Consider the following 17,698-nt stretch of genomic DNA (forward strand, 5'->3'; position numbering starts at 1 on the left):
AGGAGATCACTTTGCTGCTGTACAAATTTGCCAGGTGTTTATCAGTGAGTTTCTGCTATTTCACAAGTGTGGGAGGGTAAGGGCATTCCTTCTAAGGGAGGGGGGATTCCGTTTCATTGGGGATATTTTTTTTCCTAAATCATAGTAAAAAGGGGGAGAGGGTGAAAGGTTTTTTAAAAATAATAATAAATAATAATAATAAATAAGTTTAAAAAAGCGCTTGTACATTTGTCCAAATGGAAGAGGCCATCCAAAAATCACAAAGCCTGCTTTAACGACTTGATTATTAAAACAAGACCAGGCTGCTACCCAAAGCGAAAGCAGAAAACCAGCCATAGTCCCAGGATAGCAACACTTTCAAGCACAAATGGGGGAGAAATAAACTACAAGTGCTACAAAATATTGTTTGTAAGCCCAATTTGGTTTTTTTTTTGGGGGGGGGGAATTATCAAGAGCATTGTAAATGTACAAGTAATATATAAACCATTGAACTTGGGTATCAGATAAATTTTAAAAGGCATTTATGATAATCTATTGCATTTTGTACCAGTTATCCTTCTTGTTATTTGTACATTTACAGTGCCTTTGATAAAGGACTTTTTCTCAAAATGCAATGGGCTGTAATAAATAATAGGTAGAGTTTATTTCCTTTCTTTGGCTGCTACCACCATCAGTGTCAAGTAGACCACACTGGGGTCCATCCATAAGGGACCTAGAGTTTGCGTAAGTTTGGTAAACCTTTTTCCCCACTCTCCTCCATCCTAAGGACTATACACTAATAGTAAGCTCCATCCACTGTCCCAAAAAACTGTAGAAAAAAACCCTAAAAGCAGAAGGGGGTCCCAAAACAATGAAAACTAAGTATGCAATGTGGGACACAAGATGCTGACTGACAGTGGTGGGGAGAGGGGGTGGCTGGCTTGCTGGAACCAAGAGCTGGAGCACGTCTCTCTGCAACACCGTGTGGCTAGTCCAACTTGTTCTAACCAGCAGCAGATGCTTCCTTTGTTACAACTCCACTTCCAGCATCCTCTCCGCTTGATGCCTGACAATACTCTCTGTAGATTGTCTCTTAGAGTATGCTGGCTAAGGGTATTGCCAGGTTTGGAAGACACACTACAGGTGGGGAGACTAGAAGCACAGACATCCTCAGTCCTTAAGTTCACTTCCATTTGAAAACTGAACTGGTTTTCCATTCTGACTTCTAATACAAAGTATAAAGAGCATTCACCCTAGAGATGAAGAAATGCCATTTTTGCTTCCATGGGCCACTGAAGACTGAAGAGTCATTACTACAAGTTCAGGATGTGTGTCACTCAAGTAGAAATATAAAGTAGAAATATACTAAAGTAGAAATATGGCAGACATGCAGGAGCTGAGCTGCAAATGGACTGCAATGAGAGGTCAATCTGGAATAGAACTAGTTAGCAAGTGGTGAGCTGGCAGCCCTCGGTGGCACAGGTAGCAGGGGGCTCTGGCGCAAGAGCTATGCCCTAGAAGGGCTCTCCTGGCATCTGCCTCCGCTCATCCACAGCAGGGTGGGGGCAAAACCACCCCAAACCACAAATGGGGGGGTGACTGTAGTGCACATGGCAGCAGCAGTGGCTCACCATTTCGACCTGACTTGCAGCATATCCTTGAGAGTTGTCCCACACTGGTCTCGCTGCCAAAGGCAGGCAGGCAGGCAGGCTCCCTGAGCTTTCTCTGCCACTTTAGGACCGGCTAACAATTGTTATCCGGCCATTATGAAGCATGGAGAATTGACTCCCACCCCAAGTGGAACAGGCAGAGGTATAAGAATGAAACAGCACTCAGAAGGTATACTGTCTGTGGACACATTACTTATTATTATTAATTTTATTTATGAATTGCTCCCAGTAAGGCATCCAGTAGCTACCAAGGCTAATAGCAGTGAAAGTCCAAGGCTTTATGAATCTGCCAAATCCTTTTTAAGAGCCATCACATTCCATGGCAATAAATCTCACGTTAATTATTTTGTGCTATCAGCATACAGACTTTGGCATGTCCTGAAGATACTGCCGTGTAATTGGACGAAACTCGAGTTCTAGAGTTTTGAAAGAGCAAAGGGAAGAACTCAAGGATTGAACTTCTGACTGTTCAATCAGTGCCAACATTTCAATTTGTCAGATGGAACTCGGGTCATCTAGTCCAACCCCCTGGTGAAGAGGCATTCTGTTGGGGCAACCGCAACCTGGATTCAAGGTGCCAATTGGCTCCTAGTTTATATGTCTGAGTTTCTAACACTGGGAGGAAAGAACTGCAGGGGGCATGATGAGGCTTGAAATGAGTAGTGACATTTTTTCCTATTCATTGGCAGCCATAGTTCATCCATGAAATTTTCTTACTCTGGAATTAAGGCATTCACAGCAGTGGAGTCTTTGTCAGATGTCATGGAGTCACAGTACTTCATCCAAGATCTATGACTGGTACGTTGAAGCTTTGGGGAACCATTCCAGAAACAGGTGGGGGAAATATCCTGGCAACATGTTTCACCTGTAGTAGGGAGGCAACAGGTTCCTTCTCCATGTTCTTCTTTCCCCATGGACTCTGAGCTGGCACCAAGTTGGGAGTAGAGGATCAAAGGCTTCAGACTAATTCCAGGCTGGAGAGGGATTCAGGGACACCACAGAACACAGTCTATCCAGGCACAAACACCAATCCGGCCCGTTCTGTTCTACTGGGTCGCTCAAAAAAACAGGATACAAATTTGGTGTGTTTTGAGGCAGAAACACTATCACCTCAACCCCACTTAAAGTGACCAGTCAACTTGGGACGCTGAAGCTTACTCCTTACAGCCCGATATACTTAAGAAATTTCTGTATCCAGAGTATAAATCTGGATCAAGCCCAAGACAATCTGGTCAATGACATTCTTGGAGAGATCTTCGCTGAACACCTAGAAGGAGAGAAAACCAGAATAGAATTGTAGAGTTCGAAGGGACCCCAAGAATCACTTAGTCCAACGCCCTGCAATGCAGGAATCTCAGCTAAAGCATCCATGACAGATGGCCATCTAACCTCTGCTTAAAAACCTGCAAGGAATTAGAGGTCACCACCTCCCAAGCGAGCGAGACCTCTCTGCTGTCAAACAGCTCTTGCTGTCAGAAAGGTCTTCCAGATGCTTACTAGGAATCTCCTTTCTTGTAACTCAAATCCATTCTCCTACCTTAGAGCAGGAGAAAATAAGCTTGTTCCCTCTTCCACCCAACAGCCCTTGAGATGGTTAAACTACTGAGCCTCTCTGGCTTGCCGAACAGAAGGTCGGCGGTTCGAATCCCCACAACGACGGGTTGAGCTCCCGTTGCTCGGTCCCAGCTCCTGCCAACCTAGCAGTTCGAAAGCACATCAAAGTGCAAGTAGATACAGTGGTGCCTCGCAAGACGAAAAGAATCCATTCTGTGATTCTCTTCGTCTAGCGGTTTTTTCGTCTTGCGAAGCAAGCCCATTGACGGATTAGCGGATTAGCGGTATTAGCGGCTTTTAGCAGCTTATCTGCTGATCGGATCAGCTGAGAAGCAGCTTAGCGGCTTAGAAAAAGGGGGGAAGGGAAAAAAACCAGCAGGAACTCGCAAGACATGGTCGTCTTGCAAAGCAAGCCCATAGGAAATTCGTTTTGCAAAGCACCTCCAAAACGGAAAACTCTTTCGTCTAGTGAGTTTTCCGTCTTGCGAGGCATTCGTCTTGCGGGGCACCACTGTAAATAGGTACCGCTCCAGTGGGAAGGTAAACGGCGTTTCCGTGTGCTGCTCTGGTTTGCCAGAAGCAGCTTAGTCGTGCTGCTCACATGTCCCGGAAGCTGTACGCCGGCTCCCTCGGCCAATAAAGCGAGATGAGCGCCGCAACCCCAGAGTTGGCCACGACTGGACCTAATGGTCAGGGGTCCCTTTACCTTTATTATACCTCTCAGTCGCCTCTTTTTCGGGCTAAACATACCCAGCTCCTTCAACTGTTCCTCATAAGGAACCAGGTAGGAAGGAAAAGGTTCTGCAGGGAAGGGAAGTCACTAAGGTGGAAACAGATGGTGGTCGTGGTTTTCCAGTTTACAGTGATTGGAAAGGTAGATTGCTGCTTGTGGTATGTTTACTCTGCCTATTTTCAACTCTGCAACAGGCTTTGGATACCTGTTTCACTAGAGGGAACAGGAAGACAAAAACAATGTGCATAAGCACTATGGAAGTGAAGTTTCTCTCAGGTCACCTTCAGCTGCTTATTTATTTTTAAGCTATTTTCTGTCTCCAGCCTTAATTGTCAACCACGCAGGACCCTGCCTCTCTCGCCTATCCCCTTGAGTTCACAAAAACTCCCGTACCTGGACAGGAGTTCTACCTCCAAGAGGAGTGACTTAATGACATCACTCAAGTTAAAACACCAGGTCTTGATCCAACATCTCCTATCTCAGAGGCTCTGTAGGAGTTCCTCCAAAAGTCTGAGAGGTGGCAAACCATGTCTTTGAAAAGTGAGGTTGAGAGCACCCTTCTCATGCTCACAGCTACACCAGTGCTACAGCAAATCCTCATCCTAAGCAGAGAAAACAGCATGTCCTGCCCCTGTTAGAGTGACAATTTGCCACAACTAATGCTGCCCACACCCGCAAAGAAAACCGAGATACAGGATTTGTGACTTCAACACACTACTACACTCTGCAAGATGTTCTAGGGAGGAGTTGGGACAGTGCTTTTTTCTGCCAGTACACCATACCTGAACCTCTCCTCCCTCCCCCCCCAAAAAATATTCCACTACATTGCACTAGTCTAATAGCAGAACCACTTTTAATGTTTTTTCCTTCAATAAAGGGCAGCTGGTTGGGGGGGCACACTTGACCAAGCAGACAAGGTATGGGAAAGGGCTTTTATACAAAGCAGCAGCAGCAGCAGCTCCCTAGTGCCCCAGTCCTGATCCAGTGCAATGGTCCTGTGGCTGATCTGCCTTGTTACTTTTTCCCATAAAAAACTGGGAGGACTGCAGATCGCCAGCATCCTGCATCACTTGGCCTCTGAATCCTGAGTTGTCCCTTAAGAGCATACCAAAGCTTGAAGGAGGATCTGATGAGCAGCAGGGGCAGCCTTGCAACCTCCCCCTGTGCTGGTTCCCAGGCCTAGCACATCCCTGTACAGTGGTACCTCTAGTTGCAGAGTTAATCCATTTCAGGGTGCCGTTCGCACCCTGAAAAGTCCACAACTAAAGCGCTTCTTCTGTGCATGTGCGTGGCACGATCGAACGCTTCTGCATGTGCACAAAGTGCGCAGATCGCTTCTGCGCATGCGGCGAACCAAGAAGTAAACACTTCTGGGTTTGCCGCGTTCATAAGCTGAAAGTCCGTAACAAGAGTGGAACGCAACTTGAGGTATGACTGTATAACAGGCAGGGAAGTGGCTGGTGTGGAGCATGGAGTCCATGTGACTGCAGAGGCGCAGTAGCCAATGGGTGGCACTATATACTTCTGATTCAGGATAAAAACGGACCATTAAGAAGGAAGGAGGATACTGCGTGGGCCAGCTCCAAGACAAGAGTCCAGGTCCAGGCCGAGGTCAAGCTGAAGGGGGATACCTGACTGCTTGCCCCACCAGCGGCCCGCCCACCTCTCACTCCCGCGCCCTTACCTGCCACCAAGGCCTCTCTGCTTCAGCATCAGCAGGCACCTCCACCCCGTAACACTGCAGGGCCAGGTAAAGGACGGATGCAGCGATATGCTGAGGGGGGTGTTGCAGGCACAGAGGCCCGTGGTAGCTGTCCCGCAGCAAGGCCCAGGCTGCCACGGCCACTGGGGTCCGATCCCAGCTGTGCCGGTTCATCCAGTGCTTCAGGGACAACAAGTAATGGAGAAGGTACTGCAGAAAGAGAACAGCAAGTGTCAGCGATGGCTGAAAACCCAGGGGCAGCATCTCTCACAAAAGCTCTTCCTTTCAAAAAGGGATTAGGGCTTGTGGCAAATCCATGGCAGATGCTCTTCAAAGGCCATGTCCCTTGCTTCAGCCCCACTGGTTTCTGGTCCCATGATTCAGTCCCTTTCCCCACTTTGTCCTCACGTGTGTGTGGCTCTCCAGCATGGCGGTCACCTTGGTTTAGAAAAAAAACTGGATAACTCCTGAACACCAGGGACAGGGAACCACTGTGGCCCTCAGTGTTGCTGGACTCCCATCAGGCACAACCTGAGCCCAACCAATGATTGAGAAGGGTGGAAGCCACAGTTTCCCCAGCCCCACTGAAGACCACCTGGCCACTTGGTAGTGGAAAAATCTCTACACAACTCTTCAAAGCAAAACAGGTGTTGCTTTTATTCTCACAATAACCCTGGAAAACAGATGAAACTGGCAAGCTATTTGCCCAGTGAGCTTCATGACTTGTGAGGGATTTGAACTCAGGTCTCTCCCGCAAGCCCAGTACTTTATTCATGCCACCACACTGGCTTTTGCATTCCTACATCCTGCTGCCCCAGGGTCCAATCCTACTGCACCTGCTCTCAACCACGGAGAAGGGCTCCAAAGTCAGGAGTGCTGGCTCCCAGCCTGCCTGGGTTCATTCCCCCACCACTTGGGGAACGAGTGTTGCTGGGTACCATCTTTCCTCCCCGCTACTAGGTCTGCCTTCCCTTCCCTTCTCTGGCCAGAACTGTGACTTCTGATCTGTTCCTCCTAGTCTAACCCTCTGCAGTCTGTTCCCATCTGGAAGGTGGAAGCAGAACCCAGAGGCTTGGGGTGCAAGGAACAGTTCCTCCAGGTGGGAGGAGAGTCGTGAAGGTGTAGCCCTTTGCCTCCCAAGCAAGTCATGCACCCTGTTTGCACCCTGAGCCCCCACACTGAGCAGCCCGCACCTTATGGGGGTGCTGGAAGGAGACACGGAAACACAGCAGCCGCAGCATGAGCAGCTCACACTGGACAATGCTGTCTCTCAGCTCCCAGAAATGCATGTCCAGTTCCAGGGGGTCACTTCGTGGGTGCAAGTACCTGTGGGGGAGAAGAGGAAAAATTCTGGGGGTTTATGGGGTTCCTTCTTGCAGGTGACAAATTAAACTGATTTTTCTCTTTCTCTGAACACCCAAAAAAAGCTGCGTGCAAATGTCTTACAGAGGGAGGCGTTCCTTCCAAGCCTGAACAATCTTCTATGGAAATCTTGTGGAAAGCCAAATCCCTTGCCTAGAATTCTGAATGGGGCTGCAGCCTTTGTTCCCCACAACTAGTAGATTCATCAACTACAGCTGTTAGTTGATTAATTGGTGGGGGGCACTTTTAATCAACAAGGAGAAAGCCTAATTGATAAAGCATTTATTTCACTTTTTAAGTCAGTTTTCTCTTTAGTCTGGCTGATGGTTGCAGCAAGGGGTCCTTTTTTGTTTATGCCACATGGGCTGTTCACATTAGGGTTGACCTACAAATTTTACTATACAGGGCAAATGTCTGCACTGCCACTTGTGAATAAACTTTGACATAAGCCAGTCAAGAGGATAACTGGATTTAAGTATTTCAGAAAAGCAAGTGGGGATGTGTATGTCTTTAACCAAATTAAGAGGGGTGGTTTTGTTATTCCTTGCTCTTGCAAGCATACCCACCCACTGTGGAAAGCTGAGGGTACAATGGCAAGATGAGTGAGGAGGGGCACAACTGTATAATCCCTCATTCCGTACATCCGAAGAGCAAACTCAGTTCTCCAAGTATGCCTCCTTATGTAGGTACAACACCAAGAAGGCGGAATCAGCAGGCTTGGGGAAACCCCAAGGTCTGCAGAAGTACAAAAAAAGGAAATTAGAAAGGGACTCCCCCCAAAAAAGGCCAGTGAGAACAAAGCGTACTCAGTGGCTAAGGAATGGCTGTTGGGGAGGGAATAGAAAAATTTGAACTGCTTGCCTTATTCTGCATCCATGTAGACATATACTCCTAATACAGCTAAGTCCAGCTCTCACACTCGGTCCACATTACCTGTGGCTGACATTGATGATGTCCCTTGTCCGCAGGTGCTGCTCTTCTACCTTCCCCGCCAGGTAAAGGGCAGCCATAGCTACCAAGTAGGGATCATAAGGTTCCAGAGGCACCTCCATAAAGAACCGGTGGTAAATGGTGCATGCTGTGGCAATGGGGACAGAGCGCAAGCCCAGCTTCACACCTGTCAATGGAAAAGAGAATCAGCAAGGCAAGGACTGGGGGCTGAGGGGGGGGAGCAAACTGCAGGGCCCCTTGACTCACAGGTGGCTTGGCCACAAAGCAGGGTGCAGAAGAGGGAGAGGGCAAACTAACAAGGTTGTGGTGAGGGAAAATCCACTGGGAAGTTCTCCTGCGCAAACCTCTCTAAAATGAATGGGAGCTGTGCAAAACCATGCGCAGATCCAATTCCTTTCAGTGATGCAGACTCAGAATTTTTTTCCAGTGGATTACATCCCATTTTAACCATTGGGAGGAAGGGGCTTTCAGATTTTCTGCCTGTAGGCACCTAAATGTCGCTTCCACCCTCAAGATTCCTTTGGGCTCCCCCTTCCCTCAATCAAGGCAGATTTCCTCCTAAACAATATTTCTTGATTTTCATTGACGTTTTAGCTTCCGTTCTAAAATGAAGCAACCAGCCTTTTCCTTTTGGAGATGAGACAAATTATTCAGACAATGTTTTTACCCCAAGCCTGCCTCCACCACCTTTCAGTATTCCTGTGAGTGCAAAAGTACTGACACTATGCAATTTATTTTTAAAAACAAAATGTCATTGAGCTTAACAATTTATTACAGTTAACTGAAAACAGCATTAATTTTAAAAGAGCATACTGCTTGAATTGTTTTCCTGTTTCTCATTGACTTACAATGACGCCCACCAACTCCTCCATTACGCAGTTCTGGGCTTGTCTCCAACCCAGGCAGGACCCTCTACCCTCCAAGCCACAAAGATTGCCACACCTGGTCCTGTGTCTCCTCAAATCACCTTTCCCCTTCCAACATAAGCCTTCTTTCTCACAGGGATTGGGGCACTACTGACCAAGCGTTCCTCAGCTGCACCAAAATGCAGAGCCCAGCACCCCTCTCACCTGCCTCCATGATGAACCTGCAGACTTTGAAGTGTGTCCTGGCATCGGCAGATACCTGACCGGCCTCTGACAACCCAGCAGAATCCATGAATGTTGGTGTGTTCCAAAGAGTCTGCAGAAGCAAAAAGAACCCAAAACCGCCTTAGGAAACACCCCTTAGGAAACGTCCTAGGCACAGCCCCTTGCTCCCAGTAGGATGCTGCTCTTTGAGTCCCATTCCTTTGACTGACAGCTGCTACCACCTGCCCCACTCCCTAAGGCCATGGCAGTCTAGCAAGAGTTGCATGCTCAGGCTGCACTGAATTAAGGAGATATGGAGGGAAGGGGCGCAGGTGGGGCGGTGATATAAACCACTGAGCCTTGGGCTTGCCAGTTGGAAGGTCGGCGGTTCAAATCCCTGCGACGGGGTGAGCACCCGTTGCTCGGTCCCAGCTCCTGCCAATCTAGTAGTTCAAAAGCACGTCAAAGTGCAAGTAGATAAATAGGTACTGCTCCGGCGGGAAGGTAAACAGTGTTTGATTTTGCCAAAAGTGGCTTAGACATGCTGGCCACATGACCCAGAAAAACTGTCTGCGGACAAACGTCAGCTCCCTTGGCCAATAAACTGAGATGAGCACCACAACCCCAGAGTCTTTCGTGACTGAACTGTCAGGGGTCCTTTACCTTTTTATGGAGGGAAGTCCATCTCTGCCTAAAAGCAAAACATTATATAAAACAGCTGGGGGCAACTATTTATAACTCCTGTCAGGAGGAGCAGGACAGCACCTAATACTAGCGCCCATGCTCAGAGCAAGTTGTAGTGCAAGGAGGACAGGATTAAATGGAAACGGCATCCAGAAAATACAAGATCGTGCTTGTTCCTAACATATGATAAGGCAACACTTTATATGCACACACTAAGAGAAGGGATGCAGCTCTGGCCTACTTCCACTGAATCAGCGGTGTGGGTGGGAGTGGGTGGGTGTTGGAGAACCCCCAGAACAGCACATGGGAGGAGGAGGGAAGATGAATCTGCCATGCAAGCCAAACTGGAAGAGTGTGACACTGATATTCCTCCCACTGCAAACAAATCAGAGGAGTTCCCAGCAGGACACTGTGAAAGTATCTGTACAGGCCAGTGAGGAAGAACCACTAGGCTACAGGCTGGATCTGCCCCATGACACCTCTGCCACAGCCACACACCCCTCCTCTTCCTCCTCAAACGTCAGAAGAGCAGGGAAAACCTCACCCACAGTTCGGCAGAGGCGGGATTCGTGGGTGATGTTCCTCAGGATTGCTGGGGTGGGGGAGTCTTAAGCCTTCACTTCCCCATCCAATAAAAATGAGTTAAGAAAAGCAAATAGCAGTGTGCGTGGGATGGGGGGGCGTTAAACCTGCCCTCCCTCCCCATCCTGATGAAACATCTTCGTGTGGGAGGGAGGGTGATGTGTCTTTCTCTCTGTGTAAGTGGGGGAGCCCCTGCGAGAGAATATGGCTCTGGAAGGCAAGGGAGGGAGCATGTGCATATATGCACATATATAAGCACACATATATATGCATATATATATTGGCAGCCACTCTCCTCCTCCAGCTATCTTTTCTACTCTAGAGGAAGTATGCACACGCAGAATCAACTAACATGAGCTCTGCCGGATCATGTCAATGGCCTTTCCAACCCAGCATCCTGCACTCACCTTGACTGACCAGATGCCCCAATAGGAAACCCACAATTCAGTAATGCCAGGACTGTTTAAAGACAGGGATGGAGGAACCTGTGGTACTGCTGGGACTCCCAAAAGCCCCAGCCGGTTTGAGCAACAATAAGAGATCGGGGGGATGCGGGTGGCACTGTGTCCAGAGCGAGTCCAGATCCTAGGACTTGCCGATCAGAAGGTCGGTGGTTCGAATTCCCGCGACGGGATGAGCTCCTGTTGCTCGGTCCCTGCTCCTGCCAATCTAGCAGTTTGAAAGCACCGTCAAAGTGCAAGTAGATAAATAGGTGCCGCTCCGCCAGGAAGGTAAACAGCTTTTCCGTGCGCTGCTCTGGTGGCTTAGTCATGCTGGCCACATGACCCGGAAGCTGTATGCCAGCTCCCTCGGCCAGTAAAGCGAGATGAGCGCCGCAACCCCAGAGTTGGCCGTGACTGGACCTAATGGTCAGGGGTCCCTTTACCTTTAAGAGATCAAGGGAGTTGCATCCAGCAACATTTCTTAAGGTATCTCCAAAAATGGGTTCTCCAATCAGTGAAGGCAGTGGAGTGGAAGGAAGGATGAGCGCAAGAAAGGCACACCATGCTCAGCCCCTGAACCACAGTAGGAAAGTCCCTCTGGCATTACAGTGCCAGGGCACCAGACTTCCAGAGCACTGGGGCCTACGCGGCAGCACCCAGAGTCTGCAAAATTCAGCCCAGCTGGTGCCAATCTAGTTTGCACCCTAGGCAAGGCGAAGTACTTCCACCCAATTTTTTGGGTTGCTCACCTCGATTTGTCAAAAACAAACAAACATGTCTTGTGCAAATTATAACATCCTTCAAAATATAAAATACAAACGTAAAATGTTATCAGAACTTTGTAAGATACAACGAAGGTCATTCTGCATAAGACTGCGCCCCTCGAGAGGTCTGCGCCCTGGGCAGCTGCCCGGTGCCCTAAGGATGGCGCCGGCCCTGCAGAGCCCGCCCCCCGCCCGGGGCTCGTCCCGCTCCGGAGCCTCCCCGGTTTCCATCTGCACAAAGGAAAGGAGGGCGCAGGGGACCCCGACCCACCCCCCCCGGGCACTCGCTCGCCTCCGCGGACCTGCTACTGGCGGGAGCCGAGGCGCGCAGCTGGCGAGGCGGGAGGAGGAGGAGCCCGGCCCGGCCGCGCAGCTCCCGAAGCCCCTGGCGGGGAAGGACGCTCCCTCGGCCCCGTCGCCCTAAGCGGATCCGGGCCGGAGACGCGCGCCAGGAAACGTCCTCTCGGGCGCGGCGCCGTCTTCCTCCGCGCGCTCCCGCGCGGCTCTTCCTGCTCTCCGCCCCTCGGCCGGCCTTCCCTTCCTCGCCTGGGCGGAGACTTCTTTCCCGCCGGAGCCCCTTCCAGGCGCAGCGCTGCCCTCGCCGGCTGCTGCCCCGGGCGCGCTTCTTCGGCGCAGTGCCAGGGCTCCGCGGGGAAACACGCCCTCCGCCTCGCCTCCGGGGCTCGGGGAAGCAAGGGAAGCGGCGGCCCGAAGCTCCGGCCCGGGCAGGTTTTTCCGCGAACAGCAGGAAAACACAAACGGGGACACACACCGCGGAAAGAGCTTTTGGAGCCTTCCGGGTTCCGGGAAGGACTGGCGAGGGCTCCGGGAGCAAGGCAGAGCTCTTTCCACGGACAGGTCCCCGTCCCCCCCCCGCCAACTCTCTCTTTATTTCCCCGTTACCCGCATAAACCTGTGGTCGTGCAAGTGTAAGATGCGAGTTACCTGTAACTGAGAAGAGCCGTGGCGTGTGTTTTACGACGATTCCCCACGAGAGGGTGCCGGTTCAAAATTCACCTGGAACCAAATGGCCTGACGGATGGATGAGTCCGGAGTTACCCATCGCTAAGGAGGAAGCCTCCCATTGGGCACAGTGGGATTTACTTATGAGTAAATTGCTAAGCAGCAGCGCACACTAGACCTAAGCCTAAGCACGTGCAACTGAAACAACATGTTTGCTCTGCCTCCACTCACGTCCTCTTGCTTTCCTTTCCCCCCCCCAAAAAAATATTACATTTTCCACAATTATAGCACTTATGGACCAAACAAAGCACAAAGAAGAAAAACAAAAAAGACAGTATAAGAAAAAACAATATAGTGCATTACCAAAAAGATATAACCAACACCACAACATATATAAAAAATAGGAAAAAGAAGACATCCTCTTGCTTTCCTGTTTATGTTATAATACAAATCATAGCCCAGTTGGTAGAACGTGAGACTCTCAATCTCAGGGTTTGGGGTTTGAGCCCCACATTGGACAAAATATTCCTACACTGCAGGAGGTAGGACTAGATGACCCTCATGGTTCTTTCCAACTCGACATTTCTGTGATTCATAGAACTCTGCACTTGGAAGGGACACAAAATGTCATCGAGTCCCAACCCCTGCAGTGCAGGAATCACAGCTAAATAAATATTAGACTGTAAAGCACCATGCACATTGATGACAATTGTTACAAGAATTCTAAGGTCTCAAATACAGAATCAATGTTCATAAATGTACAAGGCAAACATATATAAACCACATCTCTGAAATAGTACAGGAGAGCAATCCTGAAGCCAGTTTGACTCTCCCAAATTGACCTCAAGTATTTCTCTGCAAGGAGGAAGGAAATGGGTAAAGTTTTCCAATTGTTTTTGGACTGTAGGGGCTTACACCTCCCTGCAAAAACAATCTGGCAAGTATCTGTTAAGCTGAGCAAACTATCAATATGTGTAAGAGGTTCAGTAACTAAAGTATTTACCATCTCAAAAGAATGGCCAGGCTACCCAGAAAATGCAATCAAGTAAGGCATTATCTGGTATCATGGCAGACAGGAGAGAAGTAACACACTCCAATTTCTGCTGGAGACTGCCTCTTTCTGTGATGTAGGTATGATGTTTTGGTGGTGCTTTTGGGTTATAGGGTGGGCAATTTCAAAATAAGGGCTTGCGCACCATTGTTCTGGGTCTCTCCTACCTCCTTGCAAGGAGGGGAGGGAACTTTGTTGCAACAGAAAAATAAAAATCTGCCTTGCTTTCTATGGATCTTGCCTCCATCCATTCATCTCTGATCATGGACTTAGGGGACTCAGTCCCTTGGGAGTTGGGCAGCAAAAGCCCAACACCCTGTTTTTTCTATACCGTAATATACATCAGAGCCAGCTGATCTTGGTTTTCTTGATGGCATCTGTCTGTCTCAGAGTGTGCCATTGGGGGGCAAAGTCAACCCATGGAAAGTTACAACTCCTGCTATGGCTGTTGAGACCAATGCAGGAGAGGCATGTTTTGTTGCAGACAAGGGCATCCAGTTGTGCACCATGGTGTTTCTACAGGAAAACACATGGTGTTTACCCTATTGGAAGCCTCTGGTCAGTTTCAGCACAGTTGTCAGTTTGCAACCCAGAGTTTCCCCCTTTAAATTTGAGAATGGGGCTTTTCCTGCCTCTCTTCCATCTGGTGCTGCCATTCACACACTTCTTCGCCAAGCAGGTTGGTAGGGTGGGGGCTGGGAGTTGAGACAAATGATAAAAGCAGGTGAAAAAAAATGGATGGGAGAGCCCACGACTGCCTCACCAGCCCCAACCCCATCCAGCCTCCAGTGGAGTTCTCCAATGAAGCCTGGAAAAAAGGAAATGTCCTGCATTCATGCAGACTGCTCAACTCATGGCTGGTTGCACATTTTCAATGTATGCAATTGTACTGCAGTGACTGGGGGTCTGAAACAACATTTGGGAGGATATCCTTTTCGTTAGAAGGCTGTTGAGGAACAAGCCTCCAAGGTTCAAGTCTCTGTCACAGTGAAAAAGTCCTGCGGCATCTGAAAAATCAAGCAGTTTATTGTGACGTGCACTTTCAAATCCATAGTCGAGTCGATTTCACAAAGTGCAAATTATTAACATATAAATACAAATTTACTAAGCCTAACCTAACTTTCACCAGATACATAGAGTAAATTGGAAGAGCACACTGGGCACTGAGGTACACCAGAAGAAAAAACCCAGTGAACAAGATTTAAAGGTAACAGGAACACAAGGAACACATTCAGATAGCAAGATAAAAGCCACAAACAAAACATGACCTACATTTTCTGGAACATCAGAGCTTGAATACTGTGTGCCACAGCAAATAATGCTGTAGCCTTGGCCTTGTAAAACCTGGTTTCAAAATCCAACTCAGCCGCAAATCCTACATATTATCTTTCAATATCTGTAGGTCATTTGGGGAGGGAAATGTACGTAAGTTATTATGATGGTGTAAATTAAGGAAAGGGTTTATTGGCTTGTTGTTATTCTTCTTTTTGCTTTGTGATGTATTCTTGTGTACTTTTATGTTGTGAACTGTCCTGTGATCTGTGGTTGAAGGGCAGTATACTAGTAGTAGTAGTAGTAGTATTACAACAACAACGTTCAAAGGCTGAAGTTGTTTAGAACCTCAAAACAGAATTTTGAAACCACAAGGAGCAGAAAGTAGCTTAGTTTAGTTTATAGTAAATGAAGCTTCCTTAAAGGTGAATTCTAACAAGACTAACATATTCTCAGGTTTTCCTCAATATCACACAGCCCTGATGGTTAACAGTTTATATTCACCTGAGTTATTCCAATAAAGAATGTGAAAATCTTCCGCTATATTAAAACCTGTGCTTTGTGTCTTAGATTATGTGTTCTAAGTATCTAAGACTTGCAGTAGCTGAAAACCAGTGTTTGATATATGGAGGGGGGGGCAGAGGGGATCTGTCCCCCTTGCCTTTTGTGAGGGCTTCTTTGGTTGCTTTTAGAAGAGGGGAAATGGTGGTGAGTCAAGGGTTGGGCTCATGAACTTCTTTTAAATCCCCTTTACCTCCCCTCATCCCATTTGAACATCCTGCTTGAATCTCATTAATACGGGGGGGGGGGGAGCGGATTAAAACTTCTCTTTAGCACCCTTGCCAGAAGCCACATCATGCCAAGCTGCAGTGTTGTGTGAAGGAGCCATGAGTTGGCACCTGCCCAGTTCCATACTGTTGTACTCCCATCAGTAATTGATACTCGGCAGCTTGCACTGCTGCTGTGCAGAACACTACAACCTTGACAGAAATGTTTCATACACATCATCACCAGCTACTACCTGGGTCAGAAGAGCAGAGGGAGGCATTGCTTGCAACCTGGCCATCTCCTAGGCTGAACTCCGTCTGAATTCAGTGAGAAAGAGCAGAATGAGCACTTAACACAGGGGAAACTCTGGGCCATGAGACTGCTGCCACAAGCAACAGAATGAATTGACCCTTCAGAGAGATGCATCGTGAGGGTTTTGCTGAGTGCTGAGAAATCAGGATAAACATAATGGGAGCTACTTTTGCATTTTAGCAGAAATATATTTAATTCTAGGCCAGTGACAGACAATAGTTTTTTAAAACATGAGAGAACTGCACTCATGTGGTGTGCTACTCACATACCGTATTTTTCGCACCATAGGACGCACTTTTTCCCTCCTAAAAAGCAAGGAAAAATGTGTGTGCGTCCTATGGAGCGAATGCAGGGGGGAGGCAGGCGGGAAAAGCCCTCAAGAGCCGCACACAAGCTTCGTGCGCTCTTGCGGGCTTTTCTCTAGGAGGGAGAAGGGACTGACTGGCTGCAGCAGTCCCTTCTCCCTCCTGGGGGAAAAGCCCCCAAGAGCGGCACCCTCTTTAAAGGGGCTGCGCGGCTCCTGCAGGCTTTTCTACGAGGTGGGGGAATCCCCCCACCTCCCAGAAAAGCCAGGAGAAGCCGCGCAGCCCCTTTAAAGAGCGGGCGGCTTCTGCGGGAGGTGGGGGAAGCTGCAGCAGATTCCCTCCTCCCGGGCTCCCTTTGAAGCGGCAATGTGGGAGGGTAGCAGCTTACACTCGTGTAAGCAGCTCCTCTCCCACTTTCCTCCTTCAAAGCAACCACGGAGGAGGGAAGGAAGGGGACCATGGGTCCTCCGCTGCTGGAGGCTTCAGCGGATTCCCTCCTCCGTGATTGCTTTGAAGCAGCAATGTGGGAGGGGGGCAGTTTACACTCGTGTAAGCAGCTCCTCTCCCACTTTCCTGCTTCAAAGCAACCACGGAGGAGGGAAAGAGGGGACCCATGGATCCTCTTCGCTGCTCGAGGCTGCAGCAGATTCCCTCCTCCCGGGCTCCCTTTGAAGCAGCAAAGTGGGAGGGGAGCAGCTTACACTCGTGTAAGCAGCTCCTCTCCCACTTTCCTCCTTCAAAGCAACTACGGAGGAGAGAAGGAAGGGGACCATGGATCCTCCACTGCTCACGGCTGCAGCGGATTCCTCCTCCTTGATTGCTGGGAGTTTCTCTGGGCAGGAATTCCCTCAGCTTAAGTGGGGTGGGGGAAGTGTGGCAGGTAGGGGGGTACTGAGAGACACATGTCTCTCAGATGAAAATTGGGGGTGGGCATTGTGTGAAGTGGCTGTGGATCTCCTGCCACAGAACTGTAGGACTGTATAGAGTTGGGAGGGCCACCCGAGGGTCATCTAGCCCAGCCGCCTCACAATGTAGGAATCACAGCTAAAGAACGCCAGGCAGATGGTCCCCCAACCGCTGCTTAAAAGCCTCCAGTGGTGGAGACCCCAAACACCTTCCGAGGTCATAGAATTGCAGGGTTGGAAGGGAACCCCAGGAGTCATCTAGTCCAGCCCCGGGGGGCAGCAGGCGCAATCCATTCCGTTGCGCAAGACTAAAGATGCTGCGCAAGGCTAAAGAGGAAACCAGGGCAGTGAGCGGGATGGATCGCGCTTGCTGCCTTGTCTTCTTTAGCTGCACTGGAGAGGTTTAGCTCCTGGCTGGAGAGGTTGCGCGGCTATGGATCCCGCGCACTGTCTTGGCTTCTTTGCTCTTTGGGGCTGGGGGGGGGGGAAACCTGGGCTTCCCCCGCAGCCCCGAGAAGCTCTGGGAGAAGTGGACAGGCTGCATGCAGCCTGTCCGTTGCTCTTTGGGGCTGGGGGGGGTAATATTTTTTTCCTTGATTTCCCCCTCTAAAAACTAGGTGCGTCCTGT

The 17,698-nt window shown here is 49.2% G+C and overlaps 1 protein-coding gene across 2 annotated transcripts; it reads right to left on the reverse strand.

Moving 5' to 3' along the window:
- Window positions 1-1,842: 1,842 nt before the first annotated feature.
- CCNQ (cyclin Q) lies at window positions 1,843-12,458 on the reverse strand. 2 transcript variants are annotated; one of them, XM_081177223.1, is made up of 6 exons: window positions 12,440-12,458; window positions 9,022-9,133; window positions 7,934-8,117; window positions 6,832-6,964; window positions 5,621-5,848; window positions 1,843-2,916 (listed from the first exon to the last, which is right to left on the reverse strand). In XM_081177223.1, the coding sequence occupies exons 2-6, from the start codon at window positions 9,107-9,109 to the stop codon at window positions 2,827-2,829; spliced, it is 723 nt and encodes a 240-aa protein (XP_081033349.1). In that variant the 5' UTR covers window positions 9,110-9,133; window positions 12,440-12,458; the 3' UTR covers window positions 1,843-2,826. The 2 variants fall into 2 exon arrangements, with proteins under 2 accessions (XP_081033349.1, XP_081033348.1); XM_081177222.1 differs by lacking the exon at window positions 12,440-12,458 and adding an exon at window positions 11,797-11,868.
- Window positions 12,459-17,698: the final 5,240 nt, after the last annotated feature.

Source organism: Podarcis bocagei (assembly GCF_964188305.1).
Source record: "Podarcis bocagei genome assembly, chromosome: 17".
Lineage (NCBI taxonomy): Eukaryota > Metazoa > Chordata > Lepidosauria > Squamata > Lacertidae > Podarcis > Podarcis bocagei.

Coding starts and splice junctions, on each gene's coding strand:
- CCNQ (XM_081177223.1), bottom strand. CDS start 9,109: ATGGATTCTGCTGGGTTGTCAGAGGCCGGTCAGGTATCTGCCGATGCC. Junction 8,118..9,021: donor CAGGTTCATCATGGAGGCAG/GTGAGAGGGGTG, acceptor TTCCATTGACAG/GTGTGAAGCTGGGCTTGCGC. Junction 6,965..7,933: donor ATCATCAATGTCAGCCACAG/GTAATGTGGACC, acceptor TCTCCCCCACAG/GTACTTGCACCCACGAAGTG.